The sequence below is a fragment of the Leptonotus elevatus genome, unplaced genomic scaffold (genome assembly GCF_054856555.1).
Source record: "Leptonotus elevatus isolate MCC_2025b unplaced genomic scaffold, RoL_Lele_1.0 HiC_scaffold_274, whole genome shotgun sequence".
Taxonomy (NCBI): domain Eukaryota; kingdom Metazoa; phylum Chordata; class Actinopteri; order Syngnathiformes; family Syngnathidae; genus Leptonotus; species Leptonotus elevatus.
The window spans coordinates 2,410-18,648 of NW_028233668.1; the positions used below are offsets into that span (position 1 = coordinate 2,410).

At 39.6% G+C, this 16,239-nt stretch overlaps 2 protein-coding genes across 2 annotated transcripts; both read left to right on the top strand.

Moving 5' to 3' along the window:
- Positions 1-483: 483 nt before the first annotated feature.
- On the top strand, positions 484-12,270 carry LOC147154745 (dual specificity tyrosine-phosphorylation-regulated kinase 1B-like). The gene is made up of 11 exons (XM_086066737.1): positions 484-599; positions 905-1,093; positions 1,548-1,695; positions 2,412-2,561; positions 5,089-5,225; positions 5,375-5,521; positions 5,675-5,815; positions 6,622-6,742; positions 8,326-8,508; positions 8,929-9,032; positions 10,768-12,270. Exons 1-11 carry the CDS (start codon positions 492-494, stop codon positions 11,281-11,283), a joined length of 1,944 nt encoding a protein of 647 aa, XP_085922863.1. The 5' UTR covers positions 484-491; the 3' UTR covers positions 11,284-12,270.
- A 692-nt stretch (positions 12,271-12,962) lies between these two features.
- LOC147154746 (protoporphyrinogen oxidase-like) lies at positions 12,963-15,821 on the top strand (the record flags this gene model as incomplete). The annotated part of the gene is made up of 6 exons (XM_086066736.1): positions 12,963-13,131; positions 13,583-13,669; positions 13,749-13,883; positions 14,151-14,266; positions 15,378-15,510; positions 15,677-15,821. Coding segments are annotated over exons 2-6 (613 nt in total), but the record flags the coding sequence as incomplete, so codon positions are not given.
- Between the last annotated feature and the right edge of the window lie 418 nt (positions 15,822-16,239).

The window sequence follows — 16,239 nt, forward strand, 5'->3', positions numbered from 1 at the left end:
CTGAGTCTGTTGAATCGAGGTTCCACTATACATAGACAAAAGATCCCAGAAAATTACCATTAACTAAAATTTGATGTAATTTTAAGGAAAAATACTACTGGTATATCGGGATATATCATTATCAGGATATAAATGACCTGTTTACCTTCTACCTAAAATGTAGACTGCTTGCATAGACCCCATATAAATGCCACCCATTAGCTTCACGTAACGCTCACTGGCTGATGATGACTGCCTCCTTCCTGCGTATCCTTGTACCAGTATTGATTGAACATTTAACTCTCTTCACTCGCTCAAAATTATGTAATGATGGCTCCTCACGATGTCCTACTTTTGAGTTGAATGGAGAGGTGGAAAGGTGAACCTACATTGACTAAACTAAATGAACATTGTTGTGAAGACACTTACTGTATTTTATGTTTTGTATTTTCTTCACTTGAATAGAACTCTGCTGATAATGTGTTGCTGTTCCTTGGTAGGTGCTGTCTGATATGACCATACTCCAGCGGAGGATCCCCCCTAGTTTCAGAGACCCTGCCAGTGCCCCATTGCGGAAACTTTCTGTAGACCTCATCAAAACATACAAGCACATCAATGAGGTATGATACCAGAATCAGAAACCTGTACATATTCAACACCTCTTATGGATTTGCTTGTATCTATTTTGTATTTATTGTCGACTTGGGAGAGAAGCAAATACTTGCAGTACATACAAGCATACATATTTGCATACAGTCAATGATGCATACCCCTAGGCTATGTTAAACTTGCAATATGAGCACAAATCTATATATCACCATTCACCACTAGTTGGCACACATACAGTTCTTATTAATATAACGCAGAAGGAGAAGATGAGTTTCATTTAACTTGTTTTGAGATACTGAGCTTTCTTTATCCTCAGGTGTATTATACAAAGAAGAAGCGGCGGGCGCAGCAGGTCCCGCCTGAAGATAGCAGTACTAAGAAGGAAAGAAAAGTATACAACGACGGCTATGATGACGACAATTATGATTACATCGTCAAAAATGGAGAAAAGTGGCTGGACCGCTATGAGATAGACTCGTTGATTGGGAAGGGCTCCTTCGGACAGGTAAGGGCTCACACAGCATCTATGTGAAAACTGAAAATTCGTAGCTTGTAATGTTGTGGTGGCAACAGAGAAGTTAGATCTCTGGAAACATTCTTATCATCTACTGTATCCACCAATACATCCATTTTCTATACCGCTTACTCTATTTAGGGTCTCGGATAAGATAGAACCTATCCTTGCCGACTTAGCACGAGAGACAAACTACATCCTGGACTGATCACCAGTCAACGACTGGGCTGTCGCTAAGAGTTAAACATTCAGACCTACAATTTAGAGTCGTGTTTGGAGATCCCTATGGCTTTGCAAAAGCATAGACCAGACTAAGTGATTCACCACATGACAGAAAAAAGTCTGCACGCTCATTCACAAAAGTGTATTATAGTCAGTCACTTCCTGATTGTGTAGGATATTGAGCTGATTCCATCCCCATCTCATGTTTACAACGTGTGCGCAGGTGGTGAAGGCCTACGACCACCATGAGCAGGAATGGGTCGCCATCAAGATCATCAAGAACAAAAAGGCATTTCTAAACCAGGCACAGATTGAACTTCGCCTGCTGGAGCTCATGAACAAGCATGATACTGAGATGAAATATTACATAGGTGAGTTGGAAAATAGATTAGCAATATAATGTGTAGGCTATGGGTTGTCTGCTTTTACACATGTATTGGTACCATTTTGTGCATGTTATGGAGGACCAAAACTGCCAATAAATAAATAAATAAAAGTGGGTGACCTGCTTAGTGTGAGTGAGAGAACACTCCACCATCTAAAGAATGTTTGTATAGATATTCAACCCAAGATGTATTAAGGACCACCCCCTCATTTGAATAACATTTCCTTGCGTTTTCCTTTCCTTGCATTGTCTGCAAGCATGAAATAAATAAATATGAGAGCAGGGCGTTTTTATTTCTTGACAGATATTAAATTGTATTTAGTTTTTATATATTTTTTACATATTAGTTTTTGGGATTTAATTTTTGAATAGTTTTTTTTATAACTGTTTTTATTATCCCTTTATTTATTTATTTATTTGTCTTGGCACTTTTGGTCCTCTTTACATGCTCACCAGCATCCAAAATGCAAAAGTTCAGATTAGTACTACACCTGATGATAGCAAATAAATATGAAAGGTAATTATTATGTGGGGAAATAAAACTGTTTTGTCAGGCTACTTTGTGTCACCTAAAACTTGAAGGATATACAGCACAGATTTCAGGAAAATATTATTCTGCATCTGCTTGACCTTATTCTCATGTCACTTCAATGACGAGTCTCCCTTTTGTGTTTGTGTGCGTGTGTCTGTTTCTGTGTGTAGTCCACCTGAAGCGTCACTTTATGTTTAGGAACCATCTTTGTTTGGTGTTTGAGTTGTTGAGCTACAATCTGTATGATCTGCTGAGGAACACTAACTTTAGAGGGGTCTCCCTTAACCTCACCCGGAAATTTGCACAGCAGCTCTGTACAGGTAGGTTATACTGTGGAACACACACGCACGCGCGCGCACACACACCAGGGCAATGAGTGCACCAGTGTCTCTATCAGCCAACTGGCTTTTGGCCCGTTGTTGGGTCAGCCTAAAAATATAGTCAACCAAAATGTCAGGCAAGGGACACGGTCGTGAGTTCCACGTGGGTATAATCTTAGGAGAGCAAGTTTGTTATAATTGGTAATTAAATGAAGCATATATCTTTCTTACAGATCTTCACAATTACCACACGCATTTACCTTAACTTGGGCTGTTTTTAAGTGACAAGGTATTAATGCGATGATGATGAGTCCCAACATACTGTAATTTCAATGATCATGTCTGACCAGGGACTGCTTTTTGACAAACCTAACCTTTCCATGATTTCTTTTATTTCTCACAGTAAGCTGTGCTATAACCATTTTTGCACTGGAGTTATCCTCGTTTACGCTAATGAAGTTCTGTCCTGCAGTCTGAATCTGGCTCTCTCCCCGGGAGACTTCCAGACAGAAAAAACTTTTTTGCTGTCTTGCCAAAGCAGGACGAGATATTGATGCTGGTGGTGTAAATAGATTAAAGTAGAATGGCACTAAGTTGAGTGCAGACTTCTGTAAATTTTGAAAAGAGCTTTCACTTTCATACATACAGTACCTTTATTCTGCATTTGGCTTTATTCACTGAGAGATGAAAATGTCTTGTCTCACAATACCACCAAACGTATACAATTTTTGGGATATGCACATTAATCCACATCTTCCACCAAATTCTAACACCCCAAAAATTTTAACAGAAATTGGTGCCATCATAGTCATGTTTATTTATTTTGATGTCGTATTTTAAGACAACACATTTATTTTTATGTTTAATTTGAATTACCTAAGAATTCAAATTAAGGAGACGAAATTAAACGATGTTCATATAATAGTTGTGTTACAGTCTACATTTGGAGAATCATCAACCCGTATGAGTAAGTGGACTGGATACTCATGGAACGATGTCAAAGTTTGGGGGTACACAAGACAAAAATGGTTGGGGAACCATAGCTCTAAAGTACTGAAGTTAATATAAACTCATTAATATAATATATAATATTAAATAAATATAAAAGTGTACATAAAACTTCCCCATACCTCCAACTGTAATCATTTCCTCGTTTATCCTATGACTAGAGAGGAAATGTTTTATGCTTTACACATAAACTGTAATAACATTTTGGTGTGTAATACAAAATCAAATTTAGCGAGAATATGTTCTATTGTATGTGCATACCCTTACCAAGTCGTGTGACTATCTCTAGATATTTAGCAGGTATTTAGAGCCCTGTAGCGACTCATTTTCGAAAATGACAAGCAACAAATGTAGCAACTTTTTCTGGTGTTATTTGAGAATTTTGAAGACTCTTGACGGTATTACCGCATGCGTGTGCGTTGCTTCTATGCTTTGCTGTGTCTTGACTGCATGCTCCGGACACTCAATTTTATGGACAGAACTCACCGGCTGCGCACAGCTGCGGTCGCCGACAACTTTCCGCCGTGTCTAGCGTCATCGTACGCGATAATGTGGCATTAAAAACGACAACTCAACAGTGCTCAACAGAGAAGCAGAAAGAGACTTCCTTTGATTGAACTCACCGTCCACTCCCACAGCTGCTACTATGACGTTCCTTGCAGCATCCATTTTTAGGTTGTCAAAACAAAAAGGTTGTGCCGTGTCATATATAATCCACCTCCTTTATAAATCTCTGCTTGTCCATGTTAGCTTCAGTAAATTAAGCATTATGTCGTTTTGCTGACATGATTGCGAAATAGGATCTGGCGATTATTTTATTCTAAAAAGTAACCGAAATTGTTTATTTTGAAACTGCGTCGGTCTTCCTGTCCTGCTCAATGTGTTCTGTGCTAGTTTGCCATTTAACGGATGCCAACGGATGCGTCGTCCGGCAAAAATAGAAAATAGGTCTATCCGTGCGGCGGGCTGCGGCACGATGCAGCTGGTCCGCAGTTGATCCGCATACGCAGCCGGTAGAATTTGAACAAGCTGATAGAATGGAAACGAATCGACGCAACGCATGCACATGCGGTGTAATCCCGGGATGGGACTACCTCATCGGTGTAGTCATAGCGGGAAATATTCACTATCATATCCTAAGTGTGAATGTTAAACAATAACAAAGGTGGCCCCATGGACAAAACCAAGACCAGTCTGTCCACTCATTGACATATGCTAAAATGGGAAATTATCCATGAAGTCCAGACATCTTTAACTTCAGCCCTTAAACAGCAGACACAATTGGGTCTATCAAGCCACACCTGGATAAAAATGCTTGTGATCGCCCTCTCGTAATCTGATGGATAAACCGCACCTTTTTATTAGCTGCAGGGTTGATGCAAGTGAAAAAAGTAGCGTCTTATAGTCCAGAAATGACTGTATATTAAATTTTTATAACATTGCATCTATAGGTACTGGTTGACCAGTGTTGGCATATGTAGAAAGTGCTACAAATTAATGATCAATTCTTTGTGCACAGCATTATTATTCCTGGCCACTCCAGAACTGTCAATTATCCACTGCGACCTGAAACCAGAAAACATCCTGCTGTGCAATCCCAAGAGATCTGCCATCAAGATAGTCGACTTTGGATCGTCCTGCCAGCTCGGGCAGAGGGTGAGCAGCAATCACATGCAGCAAGTGATATAAACATACCTGTAAAAAACTGTCAACAGTTTTTGAGCATACAGTCAAAAGGCCTTCTATCCGCACTTTTATTGAAATACATATTCAACTAATTTCACTCTTTTCTCATCCTCTGTCAGATCTATCAATATATCCAGAGCAGGTTTTACCGCTCCCCTGAGGTTCTGTTGGGAATGCCATATGACCTGGCAATTGACATGTGGTCTCTAGGATGCATCTTGGTGGAGATGCACACAGGAGAACCTCTCTTCAGTGGCTCCAATGAGGTAATTTTTATGTTGCGCATAATTACTGCAACATTTTTTATAACACCTCTTGAACTGTTGTGTAATCATCGCCATCCTCAAGATGTTTCTCAGATGTAAATTCAAGAGATGTCAAATACTTGCCATAGTAAAATTGTATCTGTCTTTGTTTAGGTTGACCAGATGAACAAAATTGTTGAAGTGCTGGGGGTCCCTCCCAGCCACATGTTAGATGCAGCTCCTAAAGCCAGGAAGTATTTTGACAAGCTATCAGATGGGCTGTGGACAGTGAAGAAGAACAAGGACATCAAGAAGGTATCACATTTCAGATCCATTCGCACTTTTCACCTTTCAACTCGGCTAGGAACGAGCACGCATGATGTCGTTATGTCAGATTGATTGACATGATTGAGAACCAATCCATCCAGAATGATCTACCCGGAAGACACAGCAACAAAAGATCCTTGAATACACCTTTAAAAGACTGCAAGTCAAAATGTTAACTCCAACTGAAGTAGAAGTGTAAATTAACTGTCTTTCATATTAATTTGTGGTTTATTTGTCTTTGCCATATGCCTAACCTATAAAACAAAAATATGTATATTCCATTCATAGTGGTTCTCAACCGTTTATGATAAATATGATGTTTATTGTTATATAGATTGCTTTATTGCTTGTTTATCCCCCCCCCCCCCCCCCAAAAAAAAACATGGGAAGAGGCCCTTGAAAAAATAGTCACAATTAGTTTATTTTTCAAAATGGTTCAGACCTACAGTACTCATTCCATAGTCTGAATAAAATAACCTAATGTAGATGCGGCAAGGTCTGAGCGCTCAAGTCATTTCAGAGCTGCCCTCGACCTGCATTCTCTTTAATTGGTACATTGGAAACTCATTGACTACTTCACAATTTCTGTAATTCAGTCAGCATTTTACTATGGCAGATGGCTGCCGACCAATTCAGGGTGTACCCCGCCTCTCGCCCAATGACAGCTGGGATAGGCTTTAGCACGCCTGCAACGCTAGTGAAGATGAAGACTTGTTGGATAAATAATACAAATGTATTTACAAACTTCGTCGCTTGCATCATGTCTTATTATTTGTGTGTGTGTATTTTTTCAGGAGTACAAGCCCCCAGCCACTCGGCGTCTTCATGAAATTTTGGGTGTAGAAACTGGGGGTCCAGGGGGACGGAGAGCAGGCGAACCTGGACATGCCCCCTGTGACTACTTGAAATTTAAAGGTACTTCTTTTCAAATTATATTATATAAGTTTGATTACGTTTAGTAGTTTTAAAAAACACTTAATGAAAGACTGCCGCTTAACATATTTTTCTTCAGATGTATTCACATCACATCAATATAAATGAAACCAGTAGAAAAGTTTGTTCCTTTGTCAACGGTTTTCAAGTTGAAATACTTTTGCAATGACAGCAAAAGTTTTGGTGATGTCAAATGTGGACGGACTGAATTTTGATTCTACAAAACTTGAACCAGTGAGACACTAGTCCAGAGATATCTGTGGTGTAATTATTTCCTGGAGCCAAAGTCACTGCCAAGAAGATAAATTTAGAATGAAATAGAGAGACTAATACCATATGGTTTCAATTACTATAAATTGGCACAAATCTATGTGCAATAAATAGACGCAATCAGATACTGTCGTTTCAACTAATTCAACTTCAAGTTTAAAAGCTTCCTATTTATTTTTATTGGAAATAATTTGACAATCATGCGAGCAGGGAGATACTGCACTGTGATGTACATCTATAAAGGAACTTGATTCCTCGTGTCTGTTACAATTCTTTAACTTGTGTGCTATTGAAAAACAGTGTGTCCTACAATTCCCTCCAGTGACACCAGAGGGTGCTGTTTTAACAGCTGTTTGTCATCATTTGTCCTCTATCTTAGTGATTGCCAACCAGTGTGTGTGAGAGTTTAGAATTGCTGTGGGAAATTATCAAATTTAATTTACCGGTAACTGTCTGACAATTATTGTTTATTAATTCCAAATTTATGTTTGTCCATTTGTGTATATCACTATTGTATAATTAATTATCTTTTATTAGATGGAAGAAGGTATAATGTAAACCTGTTGACAGAATAACATTATGGCTTGCTGTGAGTGTATCAGTTGTATGTTCAAATAAACATACCCAGATATCACACTAGTGAGTAAATTAAGACAAGATCGTTATTTACGTAACCATAGTTTTTGTGGTGATGTTGTTGTTTGGTGGTGTGTCATGAGAATTCTAATGTAAATCGGGTGTCTTGGATTGATAAATGTTGGAAAACACTGTCACGGGCCGGAATAGAAAAAAACATTCACCACAATTATGAGATAACCTTTGCAAGATGTTGTGGACATTCTGCAAACTAACTAGATATATGTATAACCGACCAACAAGTATACACACTAAAATAATGGATATAGAGCCCCCCCTCCTTATACTCGAATACTACTAATAGTGGTACTCTATGAGTACCGATGTCTTAAAATAATTACGTACATTTTCAAACCTTTTATTACTTCATCATTATTAAAGATGCGGGATGGTTCTAAAGTAAAAGGAGAATAAAGGGGGGGGGGGCATTTGTTGGCCATTGTTTTTATTTTAAGCGTCCCTTCGACGGGTTGAAACTATTAAATGAATTCCGTTGCTCGGTACTTGTGATGTGCAATGACAATAAAATTTGATTTCAATTAGAAGCTTTGAGCACTTTTAACCTTATTTACCCCACTTCTGTTTTCTTTAGATTTTTTTCGATTAAAATGGCGTATTTGCAGCTGTCATCATTATGCTTTCATTGTGTCTTCCTCCAGACCTGATCCTGCGCATGCTGGACTATGACCCCAAAAGCCGCATCACGCCATTCTATGCCCTGCAGCACAACTTCTTCAAGAAGACCACAGATGAAGGAACGAACACTAGTTCATCGACATCCACCTCCCCCGCCATGGACCACTCCCATTCAACCTCCACGACTAGCTCTGTTTCTAGCTCTGGTAAACATACACATCTTGTTCCACACGCTTCACAAATGTTCAACATGTCTGCTCATTTTGCCTGAGGAGATTTGAAAAGTGATTCTCTTAACTAATTGCAATATGATGCAACCAACCTGCACAGGAAGTAGATAAACATGTAGACATCGATTCACACTTAAGGACAATTAGTTTTCACTTCACATAATCTGAATGTTTTTGGAATGTGGGAGGAAGCCAGAGTGCCTGCAGAAACCCCCCGCAAGCATGGAGAGAACATACAAACGCCGCAAAAAAGTCTGAGCTGGGATTCAAACCCAGAATCTCACTTGACTGTGAAGCAGACGTGCTAACCCCTATATCCTCACAGGGCTGTCCAACAGTAGTCATGAAAAGCCGAATACATTTTGCTTCCCGTTAAAACTGCTCTTCTATTTCCAGGCGGCTCCAGTGGTTCCTCCAATGACAACCGCAACTATCGCTACAGTAACCGATATTACAACTCTGCTGTGACACATTCAGACTATGAGATGACCAGCCCTCAGGTATGCACACAACAGCATCATAGAGGCTTCACATGTATCTTGTCAGATGTTGGATCATAAAAAAGAAAAAAAAGAAGCTTGTATACAGCCCTAATCAAAATATGCACATTTGTTGAATATAGTGGAGTTTGCTTCTTTGCTTAAAAAAAATAGGTTGAGCCCATCGTTTACTTTTTACTGTTTGTTTTATATGTGGAAGAGGAGGTTGTATTTAAAAAAATAAAAATAAGGGTAAGTAGCATGAAATACAATTAGACCATATAAGTCAGTAGCCCTGAAACATCTCTTAACAAGATTTTAGTGTTGGTGTGGTTTCTCATAATTGCTTGCTCCCAATTTGAAGTATTTGCTCTTCTATTTGACAAGGATGCAAGCTATTATAATACCTAATTGAACAAATACAAAATGTATTCTTGGAAGACGTTCATGGACGCTTATTTTTTGCAGCATTGAATGCATTTGTTTGAATTTGTGTGTGTGGTGCACATTGAGAAATGCCATTTGCCACTCAATGGCCATAGAAAATGCATCATCTATAGAAAGTTCTGAAAGTAAGCTCAAGGTTTTCTAATAAATCTATTGAACACCACGCACGCACACACTCAAGTTGAACCACCTGTGTTATTTCATAACTTTTTAGTATATTGTAGTGGGCCAACAACCAATGAATCTAGCGTTAGTTCATAAGGTATACACTGTGTTTCCCAACCAGGGGTACGTGTACCCTTAGGCGTACCTCAGCTCAAGTCTCATGCTTGCAGGGTTGCTAATTAAACAGCCACCTCTTTTACATGAATTGCCTCCAATTAATTTTTCCCACTCCTTCTTGGTAAGCGAGAACAGGAAGGAACTTGGAGAGGGACCTTCCTCCTCCAAAAAGGAAAGGCTTTTTTGCGCTGTTGTAAAAAAGAAAAAACACTACTCATTTGGTCCCCAAAGACAACATGAGTAGCAAACGGGTCTGGTCTAAAAATAGCTCACCAGTGACGGGACATAAGAGTTAAAACAGAAGAAGAATGTTAACATTTATTTATTCATTTAAACTTAACAAGGTACACGACACGTTTGTTGTACACCAAATATTCTATATTGTGTTTTTAAAAAGTGGCTCAGATAATGGATGAATGAAAAGGGGGGGGGGGGGAATGCTGTTTTTATTTACCCAAATACGATTTCAGAGCTGTGATACATTATTCTTAAGTGCTTTATTTAAAGTGTAAAAAGGGAATTCGAAGTAGCTCAATTTTTTGGTGGTTACTGTTATAAGAGTTAAGGCAGGTTTATTCTTTATTTATTTATTTTTAAGGTTGGGTATCAATTCTAATTTCCTCAATCGATTCAAATTTGATTCACAAAAGTTCAGTTTGATTCGATATAGACAGCTATTACTGTACTTATTCATTTTCAAAAGCAACATTTTTATTTTTATGTTGGAGGCAAAAAGAATGCCAAAGTAACGAATCCAAATAAAATGATTTTCATTTAATAATCATCAGATGTGTTGGGTACTGATGGTACGACAAAAAGGTTTGGGGGGGTACACAAGCCAAAAAAAGGTTGGGAACCACCGAGGTATATTGTGTCATGTTTTGTGAAAGGTGATTGTAGTACTGCTGCATCTAAGTGAGGACATCTGGAATGATGAACTTTGCGAGCCCCTGCATTAAAACCAATTAGCTGGATGTTCAATCTTTTGGCCGAGTTTGTGTCTCACCATTGTTTTTGCATCTGTCAGGCTCCATCCCAGCAGCAGATGAGGATGTGGCCAGGCAGTGATGGTGGAGGTGGGGGTCAGGACCCAGCATACACCCAGTTGCTGCTCCACAAGCCGGCTGCCTCCCAACAACACCAGCGCCACTTCCTGGACCAGCCCCATCACCCCCACCCGACCTACTCCCACCACGGGAACGGCGGGCGTGGCCTGCGACAGGGCGGACAGACGGGCATCGGCGGCGGGGGAGGCCAGCAGGGATCCTCGCCCCAGATGAGTGACAGCATGGATGTGGGCGTGTCCCTAGGGCTGCACCACCTGGGGGCGGTGTCTTCCATGGAGGCGTCTCAGTTCGGCTCCGCCTCCCTACCGCTCGCTCTGCCGATCGGACTGTCTGCCTTCCGGACTCGGACGGCCCCCACCGCCCCTGGGCCGCAAGCCCCGCCCCCTGAGGACTACTACCCTGCCTCCAACAACAATAACCCCGCTGCCGGGGGCAGAGGGAGGCCGGACTCAGACGAGGGGCCAGCCAACTCTTGATAAAACCTGAACCATGCCCTAAAGCCATACAATTTTAACTACAACTACGACAACTACATACATACAGCCAGAGTTCAGAGACAAAGACATTAACTTTGTGCTGAAGGAGACAGTCTGTACTGCATGAGAGGAGGAGGATGCTGGGAAAACTCTCCTTTTTACCCCGTTTTACTTTTTATCTTTTGTTGCGATTGTCATTTGAAAAGGAATGATTGTGACAAGTTTGTTTTAATAATATTATTATTGTTGTTTAATATTATTTGATTTATTTTTTTCTGTGGTTTGAGGAGTTGTGTGTTATATTGGTTGTTTGAGCCTGGAGAGGAGGAGGAGGATGAAGAGGATATAGAGGGCCCTTGCTTTTCTATTTCACTCTATTCGGAGGCAGAAAGTGGAAGGAGAGCACACTTTTCATGTTTACAAATTGCAACATTAGTATGTTCTCATTTACAGCGTTTGGAGGAGCGATCACACAGACACACACACGTATGCACCTCTTTTCAACAGGAGAGACGTCAACGTATGTGATTCAGGACTCTTGGATTTCTCTCCTGTGTGTTATGCTTTTTTTGGTTATTGTTTGTTTGTTTGTTTTTATCCTCCCTCTGTCACTCTCGGCCCGGTTGTGACGGGTGTTTAGAGAGGGAGAGAGGCAGGTGGAGGGAAGAGAAGGTGACAGGACACTGATGCCTTCCTGGCACTCACAGGGATCTTCTCCTCATCCTCTCGTCTTCCTCTCCTCCTCCTCCTCCTGTTGTTTCTTCTCCAGACAGCTCCTCCTCTCTGTGCTGCTAATCACCATGACAACTGGTCCGGATTGCTGCTAAAGATCCAACACAGATCAATAAAGAAATAAAAAGAATAGAAACAGAAAGTTAAAAAAAAAAACTTTTTAACCCTTCTGCTTAAGAGAAAAGGATAAAGTAAGAACCACTGCATCTCAATGTATTTATTACTATTTAACAAGAAAAAACAAACTGAAAGTAACCCTTTTTTCTGCTCTTCTTTGTTTGGTTGCCTTCTTTCTGCAGGTGAACTCTGATTGGCTATTGTAACAGTGACAGTAACTGGTGACATGGGAATGTCACTGGTTGTGGGGGCTGGGTGGTGGGGAGGGTTTGGGGCAAAATAAAGTTGGATATATAATAAGAATAAAGAGTATACTTTTGCACACCAAAGTCAAACAAACATCAGCTCTCCGCTTTTATTCCTACTAACCTGACCCATGACCGTACATCTGTCAATATGAAGCCTGCACGTCTACAATTGTGCCTGTAAATCTGGAGGAGGTTTATTAGCAATAATAGAATAAATATGCAAGGCAAATGTACATTTCCACTGCGCACCACAGCTGGAAAATGATGTGGCCATGAACTGCGATTGGAAAATAGGACAGTGTTCATGAGCTGAGGGACCTCACGGAGATCTAGATAAAAACAGCTTTATAAGCTTTATTCTATATACACAAATTACATTACAACAAAGGTATGGGATTTATTAGTTACAATAGCTCCACAGAATGTATCCACGTGAACACGTTTCTAGATTTCATTATTGTAGTTATTATAGTCTGCCATTGGGTGGCGACAACATATATTATGTTTTTTTACGTTACATAAAATAAAAACGAGGAAGAATGAAGGCACTCAAATGACAACCACAGACGCACATGCGCAGACCACGGACTGAAAGTGACCGAAAATAAATAGAAGGTAACACTCTTATGACAGTCCGAGCAAGTTTTAGTTATTTATGTATTTATTTTTTGGTGCTCTGTCGAGCTAACGCTATGAAGTGTTTGTGTGGGGTCTCGGTCTCACAGTAGGGAACAAGCTAACCGTCTGACAGGTGACTTTTTATCCATCCATTTTCTCTACTGCTAAACATAGTTTATATCGTTTTAATTTGTTGTCTCGCAGTCTAGTTTTAACATTCATTTACCTGCTAGTGTAGTTTATAGGCTTTTTTGTATAACAATTTGGTCTGACGATTAGAACAAGTTGCGTGTGTATCATTTCTCAACTGTAAAAAATCTTCAAGAAATCCCGAAAGGCCAGTCAAATTTCAGCACGAATGAATAGAAAAACTAATGTTTAATGCATTATCCAGCAGTGAAATTTGCTGCAGGTTTTCCTTTGTATGTTAACACATGCCTGCATGCAGCTGACAGACTGAGACGTCTGATAAACCAACTTTCATATCCTTATCAACAGGCTCGTCGCACCCTTCCATAGATAACCGTGTTACAAGATACTCATTTGTCTTAAAAATGTTGCCATTATTTCTCATTTGTGTTCAGTCAATGAGGACTGTCGCGGTCCTCGGAGGAGGCATCGGGGGTTTGGCAGCATCTTATTACCTTGGCAAAAGCCCCCAGGTTGCTAAGGTAGCTCACAAATCATTTTCCTACTTGTTTTGTAGACTTTCTTCAAACATTGACAGTGTATGTGTGTTCTCTTCCCAAGGTCATTTTACTCGAGTCCAGCAGTCGTTTTGGAGGTTGGCTGTGGTCTACCCGGAGGTCTGATGGAGGAGTTTTTGAACATGGACCTAGAGGGATTCGACCTGCTGGGGCAGTGGGACGAAATACCCTTAATATGGTAAGCCTATATGGAGTTTGTTATAAGTTGTTTGTTTTTGTTCCTTTGCTAAGTAAAGTGCATTGAAGAGAATCAAACGTGACTATAAATGCAATGATGATTCCTTTGGAATTTGTAGTTTCCGTCTTTGAAAAGCTGTAGCTACTATTAACAGATGAAGTAGAGCTCAGAGGTGGATTGTGAATGAAAAATAAGTGCCATTGGAGAAAAATACACATTACAGACATTGTCCATTTTTCAAAATGAGTGTGTGTTTCTATACTATAGGTGGAGGACCTGGGTCTTTCAGGGGAAATTCTGCCTGTCACATATAGTGACGATGCATCCAAGAACAGATATGTGTATGTCAATAAACAACTTCATAGGATGCCTTCAGGAATGAGGTAAAAGACTGCTTACGAAAAAAATACTGATTACCGATAAAAATTTATATATTTAATGCATGAAATACAATATATATATTATTATTATTTTTGGCCTCTTGGGGGCAGTGTGGTGCCGTGAATCCATGTTGTACACATTTAAAGTGAGTACAGAAGAAAGTTGCGATTGAATTCTATTAAAATAAAATAAAAATTCACACATTGGGAAGAATTTGAGCCTTTGCGAAGTGTTATCTTACCTGTTGGTATGTGGTCCCACATCACTTGTGTGTGAATATTCGTTATTTGAAGGAAAAACACTCCCAAAGTTGATGCTAACTTCCTGTTAGCGTTTGAATGGGATCCTCCCTTCGATTTTAGCATTAGCGCTAGGCAAGCGATATTTTAAAAACAAAGCATGTTTTCTATTTAAATATACAGTGGCTGTAAGTCTTATCGTCGTGTGTTTAGTTTTACAGTTAACTCCAACTAGGGTGTCATTAAACAGCTTAAAGGACGCTTAGGGACAACCGAATAACATACACTACTCACTTGCTAGTTGCTAATGCTACGCACACAAAATGGTGCATTCAGGGTAGCGTCGGAAACTTAGCTTTTTTTCGATAGCAGTTTAAGGGAAAAATGTTTTGGCCGATGTGTGAAGGGCGATAATCGGCGGCCGATTAATCGGTCGGGCCCTAGTTCACATATGTAGACACACAGTCAAATGCATCTCATTAAAGAGGTCAAATCATATTTCTTAAAAGTTTAGCAAATGCTACTGCCTATTTTTTTTCCAAATGCCTATACTGTATCTGATTTTCTTGTCTATTTACATACACAGTGGATATAAAAGGTCTTCACACCCCTGTACAAATGTCAGTTTTGATAGGTGTAATATAAAATAAATAAATAAATAAACTAAGATAATTTACATTTTTTCCACTGTTAATAACCTGTACAACTCGCCCTCTTGTGGCCTCCTCAGGGTGCACGTTGCTGTTCATAATTTTCTGATAATGTTTCATGGTTATATAATAATCGTAATAGATTAATAGAAATATTAGGGTTTTGCGCTAATATAACATATCAGCATCAAATATCTTATGTCTCATGTCTTGCTGTTTTTCAGTGGCCTTCTTCGGACAGTCCCGCCTTTCTCGAGTCCCCTGCTGTTCAGCATCGCCACAGAAATATTTGCCAAGAAAAGCACAGGCGAGGACGAATCCGTCCATTCGTTTGTGTCTCGAAGGCTTGGAAAAGAGGTGAGGATAAAGGGAAGCCATTAACACTCTTCACATTTCTAAGTGCCCAGAGCTGATGTATCAACCATAGTGTCTTCTCACAGACCCACTAGTACACAGTAAGAAATCTTCACAATGACGATTTGTCTTTTTTTTTTTTTTCTTTGTTTTGTGTGTGTGGTGCTAGCTTGCAGACATTGCTGTGGACAGTCTATGTCGGGGGGTGTTTGCTGGCGATTGCCGGAAATTGAGCGTGCGCTCCTGTTTTCCCGTCCTCTACAACGCAGAGCAGCGCAGAGGTTCCCTGACGCTCGGCATGCTGCTGGGCTCTGGTAATCAAACCCACTTTCATATTCATTGTTCATTTGCAGGAAATTGGATGTTAAAGTTTTATTGGCATAAACTAGGGGTCTGCAACCTGCGACTGTGGAGCCACGTGGACCCCCCCCCCCCCAAAAAAAAATTATATATATGTGTGTATATATGTATATGTAGATTTTTTTTTTTACATATTTAGTTTTTAAAAATTGGATAAAATATTCCTTGAATGAATAAAAGATTTAGATTTTTTAAAAAGTTTAAATTATTAAATAAATAATAATAATTATTCTTAAATAAATTAAATAATTAATTAATTTATTAAATATTCCAAAATGTCAGAGTCCAAATGTTTAAGTTATCAGAAAAAAGGGACGAAAGGTAGATGAAAATGTTTAAAAAAAAAAAACTACAAATGTCCAAAAAGTGACC

Coding starts and splice junctions, on each gene's coding strand:
- LOC147154745 (XM_086066737.1), top strand. CDS start 492: ATGACCATACTCCAGCGGAGGATCCCCCCTAGTTTCAGAGACCCTGCC. Junction 600..904: donor CATACAAGCACATCAATGAG/GTATGATACCAG, acceptor CTTTATCCTCAG/GTGTATTATACAAAGAAGAA. Junction 1,696..2,411: donor TGAGATGAAATATTACATAG/GTGAGTTGGAAA, acceptor TTCTGTGTGTAG/TCCACCTGAAGCGTCACTTT.